The sequence below is a fragment of the Musca domestica genome, unplaced genomic scaffold (assembly GCF_030504385.1).
Source record: "Musca domestica strain aabys unplaced genomic scaffold, Musca_domestica.polishedcontigs.V.1.1 171, whole genome shotgun sequence".
NCBI lineage: Eukaryota > Metazoa > Arthropoda > Insecta > Diptera > Muscidae > Musca > Musca domestica.
This window is the reverse complement of record NW_026712231.1, coordinates 80,584-101,657: the sequence shown is the minus strand read 5'-3', so window position 1 is coordinate 101,657 and position 21,074 is coordinate 80,584. Positions and strand designations below refer to the sequence as shown.

The following is a 21,074-nucleotide window of genomic DNA, read 5'->3' as shown; positions in this document are numbered from 1 at the left end:
ATTTTAAATCTAACAAAATATATATTCTTGATCAGCGTAAAATTCTTCGATGATTTAGGTCTGTCCGTCCATCCGTCGGTTGTAAACATGGAACATGTAAGTCAAGACCAGTTAAGATAGGATCCTAAAATTTTGCATAGATTAGTTTTTTGCCTGCAGGCAGGTCAAATTTTATGATGGTCTATATCAATCTAGAATATCATGTAGCCCCCATATAACGATATCCCCCGATTTTCCGTATTTTGATTATTTAAGCGATATGATTTATCGAAAGTGTTTCAAATGTCGTATTTGCAATTCGTGGTAGGTACTATAGCCTGTGACAGAAAATTGCCTTTGCAGGTCCATATCTTCGTATAGTCCCCATAAAACGGAGCCTCCCGATATTCGGTAGTTTGATAATGTTTAATGGAATTGTCTGAAAATCCACACAAGAAGTTCCTTCCAAGTATGTCGTATTTGCATTTCGTGGTAGGCCTGTGACCTGTGGTCCAGGTCTTCGTATAGCCCCCATATAACGGAACCTCCCGATATCCCGTACTTTGATGATTTTACCAATGGAAGTGTCTGAAAATCCACACAAGGAGTTTCTCTAAGTACTTTACCCCTTGGATGAGAGTTGTCTATATAGGTCCACATATTCCCCAAATAACGATACCTTCTGACATTCGGTATTTTAATGATTTTAGTAACATAATTTACCGGAATTGTTTCAAATTTCTTATTTAAAATTCGTAGTGGGCACTACAACTTATTACGGAAAATTTTCTTTGTAGGTCCACGTCTTCGTATAGCCCCCATATATCAATACCTCCCGATATTCGGCATTTTGATAATGTTAGCGACAATATTTACCGAAAATGTTTCAAATTCCTTATTTGAACTTCGCACTAGGTACTGCAACCTATGACGGAAAAGTTTCAATGTAGGTCCACGTCTTCGTAGAGCCCACATATTACGGTAACTCCGTTTTTTATACCCTCAACCATTTAATGGATGGTATATTATGTTTGTCATTCCGTTTGTAACACCTCGAAATATACATTTTAGACCCCACAAAAGTATAAATATTTTTCATCAGCATAAAATTATATGTCGATTTAGCGATGTCCGTCCGTCTGTCCGTCTATCCATCAGATGGACAGACGTCTGTGGAAATCACTCTAGCTTCCGAACGAAATAAAGTAGGTTGATAACATTTTACTCAAATGAATATTATGTCTGCAGGACTTTTGGTATTGAAAATGTAGGTCCACGTTTTGTTATAGCCCCCATATAGCGATACTTCCCGATAATCGGTATTTTGGCGATTTAAGGGATATTATTCACCGGAATTGTTTCAAATTTGGTATTTGAAGTTCGTATTGGATACTACAACCTAAGAATGAAAATTGTCTGTGTAGGTCCACGTCTTCGTATAGGCCCCATATAACGATACCTCCTGATATTCGGTATTTTAATGATTTTAGCGACATTATTCACCGGAGTAGTTCCAAATTACGTATTTAGAGTTCGTAATGGATACTACAGCCTATGAGAGAAAATTGTCTGTGTAGGTCCACGTCTTCGTATAGGCCCCATACAACGATACCTCCTGATATTCGGTATTTTGGTGATCTAAGCATCATTATTAATCGGAATTGTTTCAAATTTGGTATTTGCAGTTTGCAATGGATACTACAGCCTACAACTGAAGATTGTCTGTGCAGGTCCACGTCTTCGTATAGCCCCCATATAGTGGTACCCCATATTCGGTATTTTAATGATTTTAGCGACATTATTCACCGGAACTGTTTTAGATTTCGTATTTGAAAGTCTTAATGGATACTACAGCCTATGACAAAAAATTGCTTATGCAGGTCCACGTCTTCGTATAGCCCACATATAGAGATATCTCTCGATATTCGATTTTTTGATGATTTTAGTGACATTATTTACCCTAATTGTATCAAATTTGATATTTGAACTTCGTAATGGGTACAATAATCTTTGACGGAAAACTGTCTATGCAATTTCACGTCATCGTATAGACCACATATAACTGCACCTCCACAGGAATTGCTTCATTTGAAGTTCAGAACCGGTACAACAGGTTAAAATTATGGAAAATTACTTATGGAGGAACATGAACAATCTTAAAAAATTAACAAGTAAGCTAAGTCTATAGTCGTGCGGGACCCACCATGTGATACCCTACAACACTACAATATGTTAGAAGCCCCCGTTTTTGGTCCATTTCAACCCCTTAATATTATGCGATCATCTCCAAAAGAAATAGGGTTCTATTCTGATCTTAACCCCACCTCCATTTTCAATTTCGTGAGGATCGAGCCATAATTGCGACCTGTAGAGTGATTACAAATTAACATGGACAGACGGACGGACGGACATACATAGCTAGATCGACTCAGCTCGGCGAGATAGAAAGATCTGTATATACTTCCTATGTGGGAAACCAATATTTCGAGGTGTTACATAATTGTTGGCCCAATCAAAATTATAATACCCCCAACGCATAGGGTATAAAAATAAATCCCTCCAATACAACGGTTTCATTTGAGCAGTATTTTTCGAGAGATTTCTTTTTTGAAAAATTTCAAGATCCTTCCAAATGGTGGAGGTCATTAAAAGTTTGGTCCGGTCGAAATTAGCTGTTTTTTACATGTTTTATATAGCGGCCTTAAGGGCTTCTACTTTTTTCCACATTCTTCAGTGGCCTCCATATAACACCATCATCGGATATTCGGTATTTGGATGATTTTAGCCACATTTTCTATTTGATTTGTTCAAAATTCGGTATTTGTAGTTCTTAAGAGTTTCACCTCTTATGACGAATCATTGTTCATATTGATCCACTTTTTCCTATAGCCCCATGTATCAGAACCTCCCGATTTTGACAGGAAAATTGTTTCAAAATATTTTTTCCAGTAGCCTCCATATAACGAAATCTTCTGATATTCGTTATTTGAACGATGTTAGCCACATTTTCTAGTGGATTTGTTTAAAATTTGGTATTTGTAGTTCTTAAGGGTTTCACCTCTTATGACGAATCATTGTCCATATAGATCCACTTTTTCCTATATACCCATGTATCAGAACCTCCCGCTATTCAGCATTTTAATGGTTTTGCACATATTTTGATAGAAAAATGGTTTAAAAATATTTTTATTTAGAGGCTCTAAGGACTTCTACTTCTGTTGGTATGTCCACGTTTTCCAGTAGTCTCCATGTAACGACAACTTTCAATATTCGGTATTTGGACAATTATAATCACATTTTCTATTTGATTTGTTAAAAATTCGGTATTTGTAGTTCTTAAGGGTTTTACCTTTTATGGCGGATCATTGTCTATATAGATCAACTTTTTCCTACATCCCCATGTAATGGAACCTCCCGATATTCAGCATTTTTAAGATTTTGCCTATATTTTGACAGGAAAATGGTTTAAAAATATTTTAATTTAGAGGTCTTAAGAGCTTTTACTTATGTTGGTATGTCAACATTTTCCAGTAGCTTCCATGTAACGACATCTTCGGATATTCGGTTTTTGGACGATTGTAGCCACATTTTCTATTTGATTTGTTTAAAAGTCGGTATTTGTAGTTCTTAAGGGTTTTACCTCTTATGACGTATCATTGTCCAAATAGATCCACATTTTCCTAAATTCCCATGTAACGGAACCTCCCGCTATTCAGCATTTTAAAGATTTTGCCCATATTTTGACAGAAAAATGGTTTAAAAATATTTTTATTTAGAGGCCTTAAGGGCTTCTACTTCTATTGGTATTTCCCCGTTTTCCCGGAGCCTACATATAACGACATCTTGGCATATTCGGTATTTGGACGATTCTAACCACATTTTCTATTTGATTAGTTTAAAAGTCGGTATTTGTAGTTCTTAAGGGTTTTACCTCTTATGATGGGTCATTGTCTATATAGATACACTTTTCCTATAGGCCCATGTATTGGAACCTCCCGCTACTCAGCATTTTTAAGATTTTGCCCATATTTTGACAGGAAAATGGTTAAAATTATTTTTATTTAGAGGCCTTAAGGGCTTCTACTTCTGTTGGTGTGTCCACATTTTCAAGTAGCCTCCATATAACGCCATCTTCGGATATTCGGTATTTGGAGGATTCTAGCCACATTTTCTTTTGGATTTGTTCAAAATTCAGTATTTGTAGTTCGTAATTGGTACTACCTCTAGCGGCATAACATATAAGTCTATATGATACACTTTTTCCTGTAGCCACATATAACGAAACCTCTCAATATTCGATATTTTGATTTTTCCACCAAATTGTTTGGTAATTGAAACTCCCGCAAAAATAACAATGCCTGTGGCGGAAATTTGTCCAAATAGGTTTACATATTGGTATAGGACCTATATATCCACTTTATTGTATTTTAACGAATTTAAATGCATACCGAAATACGTTGAAAATCACAAACGTTTCTCTAAAGTACAAAGCATGGCACCGACGATACATCTGTATAATTCATACACATATGTGGGTGTGTGTGTGTGCACGTACCATATCTATCTATCTTACCATATTGTATCATAACAAACACAGTTCAGTTGAAGTTAAAAATCTAAAGCACGCTCTCAGACATCCAGGTGAATTTAAGGTCGTTTACGATATTAGATACGGTTTGTTTCGATGCAGCCTAAAAGTATGCTTTGGTGAAATCATTTAAGCCAGACTTGAAATGAGACGGGGAAATAACTGAGCAATAATTATATGACTTCAATGCATTAGACACATTCTTTTTTTTAGGCTGGGAACCGATTGATTGCTACGCGTAATTTCGTTATAGAGACTGACATATTTTGGACAAATTAAAAAAAAAAAAACAAAGTAAAATAGTATCAGTCGGTTTTGCCGACAGATGTATACCCCCAGCCTTGAATTATGATTATTCAAACTGCTGACCCTTTATGGGGGAGGTTCCGAAGCATTTGGCCAATATTGACCATTTCGTATCTGACCTGAGACTGATATAAATATAACAACGTGCTAGATTTGGATTATATCGACTACTTCCTATACTTTTTATGAGATATGTGCAAATTTTTGGAATATGTGGAAATGTGCGTGAGGTAACTGATATAGCGCCAAAGTATTCCATTTTAATATATCATCCAATACAGATCAAAATATTGGTATGGGCAAAAATTGAAGGAAATCGAAGATTAATTTCCTATTTTATGAGAAATCATAAATTCCGAAAAATTACATATCAATATCAGATTTCTGGTAAAGAGAAATTTTTGGATATATCAAGTTGTAAAGAATCGCCGAATTGTTTTGCAAGTTATGACATATAAAAGCACCTGAAATTGTGACTCTTTATGGGCGAGATACCACAACGGGTTAGCAGATATATATCATCTTCACCACAGATATTCCGTTAGCAAATATAATTGAATATGTGAAATTTGGAGAGAGTTGTATGCCGCATTTTTTCGAGCGTTTTGTTTTTAAAAAATCTAAAAATGTATGTGGGTAGGTATCAGAAGAAATGGTCCATCTCTATGATAGATCTTGTGTTGATGGAAATATTGAGATGTGAAATCGTAGATTCATTTCGCGTTTCTGAACTTCGTGGATACTCAAAATTTTGACCCAGAAGGAGTGGACCGTTATATTCCATCTTCACAGCAGGTTTTGTGTTAGTAGAAATAATAGGGTGTGTTATGTCGGATTTTATGATAGTTTTGATTATTCAAAACGTTGACCCTTTGTGGGGGAGGTACCAGAAGGAACGGTCCGATCTCTACCATTTTTATACCCTCCACAATACATAGCATGGAGGGTATATTAAGTTCGTCATTCCGTTTATAACTCATCGAAATAATAATTTTAGACCGAACAATCAGCCTAAAATTCTAAGATGATTTAGCCCTCTCTACAGTTAAAACGAATAAGGATAGGAGGCAGGCAGGTCAAGTTCGAAGATGGGCTATATAGGTCCGCCTGGAAGAGAATTAATATTAATAATAATATTAATAATATTCACAACAGACCTTGGGTTAATTTGAAGACAATCGGACTCTTACATCACAGTTTATAAGAGTAATAATTGTTAAAAATTTTCAACCTTTGTGGGGGAGGTACTTGATGCAGTGGATCGATATTGTCCATTTTCGCACTTGACCTAGAACTAAGGCAAGTATAAAAATTTGCAAAGTTTGAGCAAAATCGGATTAACCTTTCTCTTTCTGTGCAGAAAATATATTTTTTGAAATTTTCGACCTTTTGTGGGGGAGGTACCAGAAGGAGTAGATTGATATTGCCCATCTCCGAACTTGATCTAAGTTTAACAAAAATATTACGATGTACCAAGTTTGGACCAAATCAGATACTACCTTTGAGAGTTATCGTGCGCACCAGCCAGACAGATAGGTGGACGGACGGACGGACATCGCTAGATCGACTCCAAATGTCCTGCAACGGATTTGGTTCAAAGAGACCCAGTATCTAAAACCGTTATTTCGATGAGCACGTTTTGCCGCATCAATTGATATATACCCTCTCTAGCCATATGGCTGAGGGTATAAAAAATGACTAAATAGACCACTTTGTTGACTTCCTTGGGGTAAAATTTTCCTTTCGAGTTATTTTTCGAATTTTTATTTTCAATATTGGCGAAGGCACCATTTACCTAAAATGCACGGATTTCGAGAAATCTGAATTCGAAAATTTCCAAAAATATTGAAGACGGGAAAAAATTTCTCTTCTATTTTGGTAACTTTTTGATGTAAGTTTCAAAACGCCGATACGCGTAAATTCTATTATTACTTCTACTTTCATAATCTACTAGATTTTTCCTGTAATTATGGAATGGTTGAATTTTGTAGCACAGCGTTATTATTGACTTCTATATCTGTAGTCTATCCATAGTCCTTATTTTTAGAAATAACCAAAAAAATTACTCGGGTAAAATTTTTTTGTAAAAAAAGATTTTTTTATTAACTTAACTAGACAACAACTACATCTTAGGCTTCAGGGGCAACGGGCAAATGAGCACCTTGGGGTTGGAAACCGTTTTCATCGGCAACATAGGTGACGGTGTAGGTTTGGCCATCATCAGCAACGAAGGAGTAAGAGCCCTTGACGGAGATAGCTTCATCTTCAGAGCCGACATTCTTCAATTGACCTTGAGCTTCAGCTTCGACACCATCGCTGGTGGCATAACTGTAATAGAGAGGAAATGGAAAAAAAGAAATGTTGAATTAATCCATTCATTTTTCCGTGGTCGGCGAGGCATTACAATGTCAATAGGTTTTCGAGATACTTACGCGTATTGGAAGGATTCGGGACCAACTTCAGATTCGCTCTTAAGGACAACAGCATCTTCGGCGGGAGCGGCCAAAGCCAAGGCGAAGAGAGCGGCGAAAACAATGATGAATTTCATTTTGATTTTGGTTTTTTTGTTTTCCTTCGTTTGTCGTAGCTGACGTTTGAATGATACCAATTGTGGACTGGGTTCTGCAATTTATAGGAAATTTTTGTATCGTAAAACTATTTGCATAGCTATGTTAATTTCTATGCGAAAAAATTTAAATCAGTTTATTGGTGATTTGGTGATATATGTTACGTAACATGGTTCAAACCCTTTGACAATATTTTAACGATTCCAACCAGAATCACAGCGGCTACAAGAACAAAAACACCAAGAAATTGCTGGTATATTCAAATTAGCCGGTAAGCCATTGTTATGTTAAGCCTAGAATTAGCAGCATAAGAAGTTTCAAAACCAGATTTGAAGTTTTAACTAATGTAGGTATATCGGTGGGTGTGTGTGGCGATTAATAAAAAAATGAACTAAATTATGGTCGGCATCATTGATAGGCCTACGTCAATACATAAAAACAATGGGACGACTACACATGGAGCATAAATGTATGTAAATCTTTAAATCAGCATTTTTGAATTAAATATTTTTGAATAAAATAAAATATTAGCAGTTCGAAAAACCATAGACCGGTACTATGGAGTTATTTGAAATTCAAAGGTTAAGGGGTGAAAATGGAATTATTTTAGGAGTTTGGCAAATATCTACATTGAGTGTGGAATTGTGTGGATTTTTCTGAATTGAGACCTCGTTCCAGACCAAACGCCTATCATCGTTTATGCTAACAAGAATTTGTGCCCATTCAAAATCGAACGTAAATCCATTTTGAAAAAAAATCAAGTTGGGCGATTTGAAAGTTTTCAACGCAAAGTAACCTAAATAGAAGGGTTAGATTCCACACTTTTTTTTAAGTTTCGTATTAAGATTCTTTCGAATCCTTGCAGTTTCGGGATATTGTGTCCTTGGCAATATTACTCATAATAATACGAGAATTATTTTAATCGAAAATTTTAACCCCCAAACGAGTCAACAATGTGGTCTTTTTGGTCCATTTTTAAAATATGGGTAAAAACTCCCTTTAAACGGGATCGTAGCAAGTCAAAATATTCCACAAAATTATTTTTCATAAAATTCTACTATAGGTCTCGGAATACTTTAAAACTCTATATCGTATCTGAACGCCAAAAATGCAGAAAATATCAAAAACCAAAATTTAGGGTTAGAGACATACTTTATGTGAAATTCTGCAAAATTCTCCCATAAAGCATCATTTAAGAAGGAAGGCTTCAAAGAGAAAAATATTCTCCATTAAATTTTATTTTAAGTCGCCAAGGAAAAGAGATCTCTATTTAAACTGTATATTCAAAAAATATTTGCCTTAATATTCCTATGAAAAAACCCAATTTTTTTATATTATCGATCAAGTTTTCCTCGGATTTATTTTGATGTTGACACCTGAGAGTACCATACAATTTTGTTCTAAGCGAATTATGTCAGAAAAAGAAATATTCTACACAAAAATCACTATAAAAATCGGAATAAACTTTATATTTAGGTACAAAAGTTTTTATGAATTACTAAATGTGACAAAGAAATTGAAAATATTTACTAACTTTTTTTAACAATTTTTTCCGAAGCCTGAAAGTAGCATAAAATTTAAATTTAGGTGAAAGGTGTCAAAGGAAAATATATTCTACACAAAATTTCATCATAAATCTCGGAATAAATTATAAACCCAGGTTTTGTAGTTTTTAAGAAAATTACATTCCAATTTTATACAATCCTAGCTGAACCCGGTGCGCTTCGCTACCCCTTTTGATTTTTATACACTCCACCTTGGAAAGGAGGGTATATTAACTTTGTCATTCCGTTTGTAACATCCTTAAATATTCGTCGTAGACCCCATAAAGTATATATATTCATAATCAGCATAAAATTCTAAGTCGATTTAACGATGTCCGTCTGTCTGTCTGTCTGTCTGTTGAAATCACGATACAGCCCACATTATTTGACGTAGAGCGCCAACATTTAGCAGAGCAATTGGTATTGTGTCTAGGATGGTTGGTATTGAAAATAAGATATATCGGTCCACGTTCTGGTATAGTCCCCATATAACGGTACCTCCCGATATTCGGTATTTTGATGATTTATGCCACATTATTTAACGGATTTGTCTGAAAATTAGTATTTGTAGGTCATAACGGGTCCCTGTATTTGTGGCAAAACATAGCATGTATAGGTCCACGTTTTGGTATAGCCTTCATATAATGGTACCTCCCGATATTCGATATTTTGATTATTTTTGCCACAGTTTTTAACGGATTTGTCTAAAAATTGGTATTTGTTGGTCATAATGAGTTCCAGCTCCGGTGGCGAAACATTGCATGTATGGGTCCATGATTTGGTATAGCCCCCATATAACGGTACCTCCCGATATTCGGTATTTTGATGGTTTTTGCAACATTTTTTCACTGATTTGTGTAAAAATTGGTATTTGTGAGTCATAATGGGTCCTAGTTCGTGTGGCGAAACATTGTATGTATAGGTCCACGTTTTGGTATAGTCTCCATATAACGGTAGCTCCCAATATTCGGTATTTTGATGATTTTTGACTGATTTTTTCACGAATTTCACTGAAAATTTGGTAGTTGTAGATCATAATGGATCCCAGTTCGTGTGGCGAGTCATTGTAATTATAGGTCCACGTTTTGGTATAGCCCCCATATAACGGTACCTCCCGATATTCGGTAATTTGATGATTTTTGCCCCTTTTTTTCACGTATTTGTCTGAAAATTGGTATTTGTAGGTCATAATGGGTTCTAGCTCCGTTGGCGGAACCTTGCATGTGTAGGTCCACGATTTGGTAGAGCCCACATATAACGGTACATCCCGATATTCGGCATTTTAATGGTTTTTGCCACATTTCTTCTAATGTTTCCTTTACCCTAAGGTGGAGGGTATTAAAAGTTTGGCCCGGCCGAACTTAATGTTTTTTTACTTGTTTTATAAACGCATGAACATGTCAGGCACAGCTGACCATGAGAAAAGCAAGAACATGTCAAATTTTGTCCGCATATACGAAGGGTTTGTCCTTCGGATTTCTAAATTTCATAGAATATGCCCAGCGTGCAGGAAGCTGCAATCTTTAGAAGTTGAGTGGTATTTCTGTTGCAATTAGAGAATTCGAGGTTGAAACATACTTCTCCGTAATAAGCGTATCCTCAATTAAATGCTTCTTAATAAAATCATATCCCAACCTGAATCGATTTCACACACACCTTCCATATTTCATTGAAATTGATATGTAAAATACGTGAAATATGCCGAAAATATATATGGGAGCTATATCCAAATCTTAACCGATTTCCAACTAATTTGTAAAATTTATTATTGTAACAAATTCCGCCACAAATTCTTATATTTATCGTGTTTGGTGCATAACAAACATGAAATCGGTCGAAATATTTATATGGGAGCTAAATTGCAAGCAAACAAACATACAAACATTTTCCTCTTTTATAGATATAGAAAAAGATATACTTTATGGTGTCAAGGGCGAATATTTAGGAATGACAAAGTTAATATAGCCTACGTTTCTATGTGGAGGGTAAAAGAAGAGAATATCATAGGTTTTTTTTTTGGAAAATTGATGCAAATATTTTTTTGATATACATTTTAAATATAGATTTATTTTCCTTGGTGACATTAACAATTTAATGAAGAATATTTTTGTTTTTGACGTCATCTTTCGAGATTGATGCTTTGTGGGAGATTTTTGCAAAAACTCCCAAAAAGTATGTAGCTTTAGCCCTATGTAGCTTTAGCCCTGTTTAGATACAAAGTAAAATTTCATGACAAATAATTTTATAAAATATTTTGGCCTACTTCTTTCTTGACTTGCGTGTGGGTTAAAATTTTCTATCGAAATATTTCTCGTATCTTTTTTCTGCAATATTTGGCGAAAACACTATGTACCACAAAAATAAACGGATTCCAAGGAATCTTAATCGGAATTTTTCAAAAGTCTGAAGGAGGGGGAACCTTCCTCCTCTATTTTGCTTTCTTTTCGATGTAAACTTTTTGAAACGCCGATACACGTGTTTTCTTTTTCTTAGCTCTTTCTTAGCTATTAAAAAATAATAATTTTGTCGCACAGTGTACAATTCAATTCCTGTCGTTTAGGCAAGATTTCAAATTTTGACGAAATCTAGAACCTATAGTAAAATTTTGTGACAAATGATATTGAAGAATACTTCGAATTGCTACAAAAAAGGACCAAAGAGACCCCTTCTTTGCAATTTCCTCCGAAATATACACGACACTATATTCCTTAAATGCACAGATTCCGAGGAATCTTAATACGAAAAGACAGAGTGGGAGCTTTTCCTCTCTATTTTGGTAACTTTTTGAAGTAAACTTACAAATAACCAAAAAATAACTCGGGTAAAATTTTTTTGTAAAAAAAGATTTTTTTATTAACTTAACTAGACAACAACTACATCTTAGGCTTCAGGGGCAACGGGCAAATGAGCACCTTGGGGTTGGAAACCGTTTTCATCGGCAACATAGGTGACGGTGTAGGTTTGGCCATCATCAGCAACGAAGGAGTAAGAGCCCTTGACGGAGATAGCTTCATCTTCAGAGCCGACATTCTTCAATTGACCTTGAGCTTCAGCTTCGACACCATCGCTGGTGGCATAACTGTAATAGAGAGGGGAAATGGAAAAAAAAAATGTTGAATTAATCCATCCTTTTTTCGTGGTCGGCGAGGCATCACAATGAGTTCGAGAGTTCCGGATACTTACGCGTATTGGAAGGATTCGGGACCAACTTCAGATTCGCTCTTAAGGACAACAGCATCTTCGGCGGGAGCGGCCAAAGCCAAGGCGAAGAGGGCGGCGAAAACAATGATGAATTTCATTTTGATTTTGGTTTTTTTGATTTCCTTCGTTTGTCGTAGCTGACGTTTGAATGATACCAATTGTGGACTGGGTTCTGCAATTTATACGAAAATGTGTATCATCAAACTCTTGGCATCTTAATCTCAATACCTATGAGATTAAATTGAAATTAGTATATTTTTGTATGTTTTCTATTATGTAATGTAGTTCAAACTCTTTGGCAATATTTAGCGATTCCAACAAAAATCGAAACTTGGCGGTATATTCAAATTAGCCGGTAAGCCATCGCCATGTTAAGCCTAGAATTGGCAGCATAAGAAGTTTCATAACCAGAATGTAAATTTAACTTATGTTGGTATATCGGTGTGTGTAGACATCGCTATGGGACGGCCAAACAATAGGCCTACGTCAAAACATAACAACGATGGAACGACTACACATGGAACATAAATGTAGGGGGAAATTCATACATCATCGTTTCTGAATTAACCAGTCTTGAATAAAATAAAAATAAATATTAGTAGCTTAAAAAACCAGACCCGTGGAGACCTGTGTGCTGTGGAATTATTTGAAATTCAAAACGTTCAAGGGTAATAGTGTAGAGCTTATCAGAATATCTATATTGGCCATTTAGTCTGTGGCTTATTCTGAAATGCAATCTCGTTCCAGAATAAACGCGCATATCCTCGTTATTCTTTTAAAACCTTACTTCCATAGATTCTGTGTCCGGAATCCGGAATCGAAATATCAAATCGGAAACATATATGGGAGATATAGCTACATTTTAGAACCGCGGAAGCTAATACCTTGAAATTTGGAAAAATTTACGCAAAAATATTTTTGTGAATATCGAGGATTTTTTTACATTTTCTGTGGATCAAGTACAGGTTCGATAGAGAAACTGTAGCACCTACCTTGTTTTTGAGGAAATAAAGATTTAAAAACTGTGTCGTCCCGGAAGCTGTGACCCTTTCATCCCAAAAGTGGAGGGTAATGTTAGTATAGCCACGGATCTTGATGGACCCTATTGGAATAGGTATGGAAATCACTTCAGTAGAAAGCCTGATAAAGGTCTTTGGTCCATAGAAGACCTGTAAAAGGGTCTGTTTAGGGTCTTCAATCAATAGAAGACCCCCCCAAACGTCTTCTGTCTCCTGTCTACAAGAAATCTTTTAATTGTCTCCTGTATGTAGAAAATCTGCAGAAGTTTTTTTCTACAAATGTTTAGAGAATTGCGATTGGGCGCCACATTTTTTTCTTTCAAATTCTATATGTTTTTCCTATATTTACTATATTTTTATCAATACAAGATGTGGTAGAATGGATTGGACGAACCTTTTCTTCAGGTACCTTCCCCACAAAGAATTAAATTTTTGAATAACCAAAACGTCATAAAATTTGGATTGAGCGTCCAATTCACTTAAAATTTCAGACATCTCAGTGCTTTTACTAAAACAGGACTAGGTAGACCACTACCTCTGACACTTCCCCTACAGAGGGTCAAATTTTGCAATAATTATAACTCTTATGAAAAGTGAAATAAGGGTCCGATTGTTCTTAAATTTCATACATTTCAATATTTTTTTCAAACACAAGATCTGGTATCAAGATGAAATATATCGGACCTCTCCTTCACCCTACTACGGGTCGAAATTTTGAATAATTATACCTCTCAGAAAATTCGCAAGAATTGTGTGCTTGATTCCCTTCAAATTTCAAACATCTGAATATTTTTATTAACAAAATATCTGGTGTGAAGATAGGATATTCGGTGCACTCCTCCTGGAACCACCCCCACAAAGGGTCAAAATGTTGAATAATGTATTTCTCAAAAAATTCAAAAGAAGCATCCTACTACTACTACTTCGTTTATTTAAAATTGTTTTGAATACCTATCAGCACGACATAATAAAATGGATTTGGACCTAAGGGGCTACCAACATTTTATAATGTTGTAGGGTATCACATGTTTGCCTTGCGAAACATAAATTTTTTGGCAAATAATTTTAACTCATCAGGACTCAGTTATATATATTTTAAATGGACCAATAAGACACCCTTGTTGACTCGCTTAAGTATTAACATGTTCAACAAAAAAATAATCCTCTTATTATTATTAGTTACTAGCTGGCCCGGTCCGCGTTGCCGGCCCGTAGTTTTTGTCTATTATGCATATATTCCCAAGCATAATTATTCACAGATATGACTGATATAAGTGTTCACGTACAGGTCGATTTAAAGTGTTTTAAAATACCTGTACCCATTTTTAACCAGTGGGCTTCAATATTTAAACCGTGGGCTTCAACTGTGTGGATGTGCTATACAAATCTATTAAAAATAAGGGATCAAATTAATTTTTAATATGGTAAAAATCGTAGCAAAATCTTCCAGTCAAATGAGCAGTAATTTGGAATTTGCTGTATTTTATATACTACATAATTGAGGGATGATTGAGAATTGAGAATGATTTAAGAATAGCCAAAGTTAATTACTTTTTTAAACCCATTAGCAACTTAGATTGTGCATTAGAGTCCTCATAAGTCCCCCTAACCATGTCAGTCTGTTTGTCCGCCAAAAGGTGGACTTGAGAGGGTATTATAACATGGATAAAAATTCTAAAATTTGTAGATATGTTGAAATTTTAGTGTAAGATTTTCACCCCCCTAATACGCATTATTAGCCAAATTCTTTGAAATGTGGTTAAATTAGGAGGTACCTTCTTTATATGGGCACTTCTCCGAAACATCGACCTACATTGAAAACTTTCTTCTACCCCTTATAATCCAAGATGACAAATAGAGGCCAAATCAAAAATATAGCAGAACAATATAGCATGTCATAGCATTTCGCGTGATTTAAATAAGTAAAAATAGTTTTATCCACCTCATAATTGAGGGCAGAATGATAAGATGGGAATTAATTTTATTTGCCATTTAAATTGTAAGTTGGAGACCCCTTAAAGTCCATATTTTCATCATAGGATAATTCAATGATGATTAAACAAATATTCGGTCCCGTGCTACTTTCTTATATTTGTAATTTGTTCATGTTTCCACAATTTATTTCATATAGATGTATATCCCAAATATACGTTTCCAACCAATATTGTATTGGGGGTTACAAATCCAATAGAATACAAAATTTTCTTTTCTGACCACACATTAGATGTGAAAGTGGACTTGGGGATACTCCAATGTGGGGACTTTACTTAAATAAATTCCTATGTGGCAATTATCTGTATGATGGTTCCCTACCCCAGGGTGGCATAAATAAAATTTTTTAGCCAAATCAATTGATGAATGTGGTTAATACCAATATGGGCCCTACTCTGAAAATTTCAAATTTTATGCGAAGAGGTTATCTACCCCCTTAGAAACAAAAATGTCAAATAAGGGCCAAAAATGAAAAAAGTGGCCGGCCAAGACCCCAAAAATAACTTAAATCATAGATGGTTATATAAATATGAAATCGGGTTGTTCCCTTATCCATGAGTTATGATCGATATAAAGACCTGCAAAAGTGATTTTAGGTATTTTTAATTTTTTGGAAGAATTTCTGGAAGGATATAAAACCTTTTCTTACTAAAAGTCCCATTCGCTCTACTATTTTGCACCTTTTATTTCAATATTGGTATATTACTTATTATTCTCCCAAAGAATTTTGCATTTTGAGCTCTCATTGGACGGATCATTGTCACGCTTTGAAATGAGCTCCATTAAGCTTTTTCGGTCATTTTTGTTTGTTTAAATGTGTTCGCATCTTTCAGCTAACCCACGATGTAGGCCCTGGAGTTGAAAGGTAGATGTCAGTTAACATCCTATTTCGCACTTATTTAATTTTTTTAGTGAAAAATTATTCTTTATTTTGTTCACAAAAAATCCACTGAATTCAATATGATAATACAAATTGAAAAAAAAATTGACAAAAAAAAAGAATAACAAATTGAAAAAGTCTTCAACTTTTTCGCTGATTTTTTACAGCAAATGTTTTAAGATCCTTCCTTACAAAGTTTGTCAATAGAATGTACTATTACTTTAAAATTCGATTCCATTGAAAATGTTTTTTTGATTTTTGCAATGAGATCTCTTTTTCATGATTTTTCAGCGATTTAGAAAAAGTAATTATCTTTTAACTTTGGTGTGACCGCGTTAAATTATTTCGATATCATCTATTCCGTTTCGCCACCACATAATTCGCTACTACACTTCCATGTAACCCGCCATCAATTTCAGTTCTCAAGAAATCAAGTCAATTAAATAAATTGGTATAAATATTCGAATTCAAAAATAAAATATAAAAAACACTACAAATGTACATTAGAAAAAAGTAAGTCAAAATGGAAAAAAATCATTCAAAATAAAACATTACTATTGTACATTTGAAAAGTCAAAATGAAAATGTTAATATATCACATTTTTACGATTTTTTTTGGATATTATCCTTTTCGGAGAGTAGACAACTCCGAATTTGTGTGAATCGTTAAAATTAATCCAGCGGTTCTTAAGTTATAAGCGTAGTAACTAACACAACTTACATTTATATATATAGATATTGCCAAAGACATTCTATTCCTAAAATTAATGGATTCTGAAGAACTTTAATCTGAAAAATTTAAAAAATTGGAGTTGGAAGATACGACTTCCTGACTCTGGTTGGGTCACCTTTCGCTGTGAACTTTCAAATACCCGATTTAGGTGTATTCTACCATATATGAAGGGATTTTTAAGTTTGTAACTTATCGAAATAACGATTTTAGACCCAAATTCTTGATCAACGTAAGATTTTAAGTCGTTTTAGTCCTGGCCATCCGTCTGTTATAATCACGCTAGAGTCCAAACGGAATGTGATAGAAAGCTATGATTTTGCGAAGAGGTGTATTTTGTCTGTAGGCCAACTCAAGTTGGAAGATGAGCTATATCCGTCACCGTTCTCATATAGCCCCCATATAATTGTACCTCCACATATTCGGCATTTTAACGATTTTTGCTACATTTTCTAAAGGAATTACTTAAAATTCGACACTTAGAGTTCATAACGGGTTCTACCTCCGTATCTAAAATTCTTACATAAAGTTCATAGCGGGCTCTAGCTTCTGTGGCAAAATATTGCCTATATAGGTAAATTTTTTCCTATAGACTCCATGTAACAATACTTCCCCATATTCGGTATTTTGATCGCATTTTAGCCACAAATTTTGGGTTTTTGATTTCGTAAATGGTTCTACTCCTGCATCAGAACAACTATTATATAGGTAAACGTTTTTCTATTGGTTTCCGCTTGGATATTGAGGCAATAAATTTTCAAATCCCGAAACGAGAAGGTATTGTTGTATGGAAGTTATAACAAAGCCAGACAAACATGGACTTCCTGGCTACAATTTTTATGGTGAGGGTATTATATTTTCGTGCATTTGTTTATAACATGAAGAGGGAAGAGAGAGACCCATAGTTACTTTTGAAGATCTTCATAGAATCATTTTATGAGTCGATTTATTTTTATGAATCGATTCAAATTTAGATTTAGCTCCCATATATCTTCAACCGATTAATTGTGCACCAAATGGCCAATATCAGTCCAAATGACCTGAATTTTGGCATATCTGACCGAATTCAATCTAGAAACAAGTACATCAAATTTGGTGGAAATCGCTTCAGACATAGCTATAGCTCCCATACATATGTTTCATCCGATTTGAAGTTTTAAGCCTATTACATTCGTAATATGCACTCCACAAGAATGATATTTTGTACTGGATATCAGATACAGCCCAGAAATACCTCTGCCAAATTTCATCAAGATCGGTTCAGATACGGATATAGCTCTCATATATATCTTTATCCGATTTCAGGTTTCTTGTGCACCAATATCATCTCAAATGAGCTGAATTTTGTCATCTCCGACGGAATTCAGCCTAAAAGGTTCAGTAACATGCACTCTCATAACTGCTAGAAAATATCTCTGCCAAGTTTGATCGAGATTTACGATATACATCTTCGTCCGATTTTATGGTTATTGCTCTACATATATGTAATATCAACTCAAATTAAATTAAATAGATTTTTTCATATTCAACCGAATTTTCACAGTTAGTGAAAATCGGTCCAGTATATCTATTGCTCCAATATATATTTTTTAACATATATTGGAGCAATAGTCCGAGCCCGACTTTTGAATGCTATTTTTTGATGCTGTTTTTATACCCTCTACCATAGTATGCAGGGTATATTAAGTTTATCATTCCTTTTGTAACACCTCGAAATATCAGCATAAAATTCTATGTCGATTAAGCGATGTCCGTCCGTCTGTGGAAATCCCTCCAGCTTCCGAACGAAATGAAGTAGGTAGACAAAAGTAATATTATTCGCCGGAAATAGTTTAAATATGGCGTTTGAAGTTCATAACGGATACTACAGCGTATGACAAAATATTGTCTGTGCAGGTACACCCCTTCTTATAGCCCTTATATAACGGTACCTCCCGATTTTCGGATTTTAGGTACAATATTCTCCAAAATTGTTTAAAATATTTGAAGTTCCTAATGTGTACTACAGTCTGTGAAGGAAAATTGACAAAGCAGGTCCACGTTCTCGTATATCCCCCATACATCTGTACCTCCCTATATTCCGTATTTGGATGATATTAGAGACATAATACACCGATTTTTTTTTAAATTTTCGTATTTGAATTTTGGCCAATGAAAAAAGTTGTCTATGCAGGTCCACGTTCTTGTATAGATCCCATTTTAACGGCTATATTCGATATTTTTAAAATTTTAACATAATTTGTAATGGATTTTATTATTATTTTTTTTTTAATTTCCAAATTCGTTCCAAATATTGGAGAGATGTTCCACTCCGGCAATAATTGTGGATTTTTATTTTAATTTATTTACTTATATATATTTTTTGGTACTTATGCGACTTGAAAAAAATCAGGACCATTTAAAGGTTTTTTTTCGAAACTTAAACTATGGACAAATTTCTTGAAAATTTCTTATAGAGGTCGTGGGCTTTTAAGAATGTGTTTAAGAATTTGAATAATTTCCAGTTTCAGAAGAGTGGGGGTAATGCCCTAGGATAATATAAAACTTCCCACCCTTTAGGTTCGCATTTAACCTCAGAGGTATTTTTTTTGTATTTTTTGTTCCCAAAATGTTTTTCCATTGTCAAAATTCTCTCAATAAGACTCAATTTTTTTTTGTAACTAAAAAAATTATATATTTTTTTAATTTCGATTTTTTTTTCCTTTTTTGACTTATCCTATTTTGGTCAAATAACAACTTTGATAATAATTCTCCACTACGGCTGACAAATATTGCCAACTATAGAGAGCAATTTATAACATTTTACAAAGGGTTTGTGGGTTGGGTAGGGGAAATTTAAGGAGGGGAAAGGAGTTTGGGAGTGAAGGATAAAGGATTAGGGGTTAGATTTCAGGAACAAATCAACAACTTAAGCTTCAGGGGCAACGGGCAAATGGGCACCTTGGGGTTGGAAACCGTTTTCATCGGCAACATAGTTGACGGTGTAGGTTTGGCCATCATCAGCAACGAAGGAGAAAGAGCCCTTGACGGAGATAGCTTCATCTTCAGAGCCGACATTCTTCAATTGACCTTGAGCTTCAGCTTCTTGACCATCGCTGGTGGCATAACTGTAATAAGAAGGAATTTGAAAGAAATGTTAAATTAAGCCATATTTTGGGCGTGGGTAGTAGTTCAAAATACTTACGCATATTGGAAGGATTCGGGACCAACATCAGATTCGCTCTTCAAAATTTCAACTTCGGCGGGAGCGGCCAAAGCCAAGGCGAAGAGGGCAACAAAAACAATGATGAATTTCATGTTGAAGTTTTTTTTTTCGGCTTGTTCTACGTCGTTGACTAGAAGAGTTAATGCGGCTGAATGATGTCGAACTCTGATCTTTAGTTATTATTTATAGCATTTTTTTGTTGTTTCCACAAAATTTTTATAGATCCATTTGCATAATTCTTCTATTTTGGATTGTTAAAGTTTGATCTTGAATTTTAATGCCCTACAATGAGGGCGACTATGTAAAGAATCACAAAAGAAGCTGGCCGTCATCGATAACAGCCACTCTATGACGACAATTCAAATTAAGCTATTTTGTGAATAAATCTACATCGAACGATTGTTTTGGTCGACAGTATGGCCTGAAATAGTTGCGTGCAAAAATCGATATCAAAGAGGAAGAAGGCTAATTTAGTATTTTTTATTGAAATGTGTTTAAAAGCCCCAAAGAAACACAGACGAGAAATAATAAATAAAACATTTTCATCAATATGGCCATAAAAGGCGGCGGTTGTGGCAGAATGTCGCCTAAGTCGACTTTTGACAAATTCGTACAAAAATGAAATGGTGATATAAGTAGAAACTAGTAAGGAAAGGTCAAAAGTCGGGCGGGGCCGACTATATGATACCCTACACCACTTCGCGTATTAAGTAGAGCTGCCGTATTTTCATTTGTAGTAGATCGTAGCATCTATGAAACAAATAACATTTTCCGTATAGTGCATGATATGACTTCGATAAGGATTTTATTAAAAAATATTTATTGGAGCAATAGATATTCCGGACCGAGTCTTACCAATTGGTAATATTCTGTTGAATATGAAAAAATCTATTCAATTTGGGCTTATATTACATAAATGGTGAGCAATGACCGTAAATTCGGATAAAAATGTGTATCGAAGGTATATAAAAATCTGAACCGATCTCGATAAACTTAGGCAGAGGTATTTTCGAGCTGTATCTGGTGTCCGGTATCAAATATACTTGTGGTGGATTGTATTTTT

General features: G+C 34.8%; 3 protein-coding genes across 3 annotated transcripts; all 3 read right to left on the bottom strand.

Annotated features, from left to right (window-relative positions):
• Positions 1–6,973: 6,973 nt before the first annotated feature.
• Positions 6,974–7,469, bottom strand: LOC101888068 (larval cuticle protein 65Ag1-like). The gene is made up of 2 exons (XM_005181911.4): positions 7,306–7,469; positions 6,974–7,201 (listed from the first exon to the last, which is right to left on the bottom strand). The coding sequence occupies exons 1-2, from the start codon at positions 7,419–7,421 to the stop codon at positions 7,003–7,005; spliced, it is 315 nt and encodes a 104-aa protein (XP_005181968.1). The 5' UTR covers positions 7,422–7,469; the 3' UTR covers positions 6,974–7,002.
• Positions 7,470–11,835: 4,366 nt separating this feature from the next.
• On the bottom strand, positions 11,836–12,325 carry LOC101888249 (larval cuticle protein 65Ag1-like). Its single transcript, XM_005181912.4, has 2 exons — positions 12,168–12,325; positions 11,836–12,063 (listed from the first exon to the last, which is right to left on the bottom strand). The coding sequence occupies exons 1-2, from the start codon at positions 12,281–12,283 to the stop codon at positions 11,865–11,867; spliced, it is 315 nt and encodes a 104-aa protein (XP_005181969.1). The 5' UTR covers positions 12,284–12,325; the 3' UTR covers positions 11,836–11,864.
• Positions 12,326–19,504: 7,179 nt separating this feature from the next.
• LOC131801782 (larval cuticle protein 65Ag1-like) lies at positions 19,505–20,156 on the bottom strand. The gene is made up of 2 exons (XM_059120724.1): positions 19,991–20,156; positions 19,505–19,913 (listed from the first exon to the last, which is right to left on the bottom strand). The coding sequence occupies exons 1-2, from the start codon at positions 20,101–20,103 to the stop codon at positions 19,715–19,717; spliced, it is 312 nt and encodes a 103-aa protein (XP_058976707.1). The 5' UTR covers positions 20,104–20,156; the 3' UTR covers positions 19,505–19,714.
• Between the last annotated feature and the right edge of the window lie 918 nt (positions 20,157–21,074).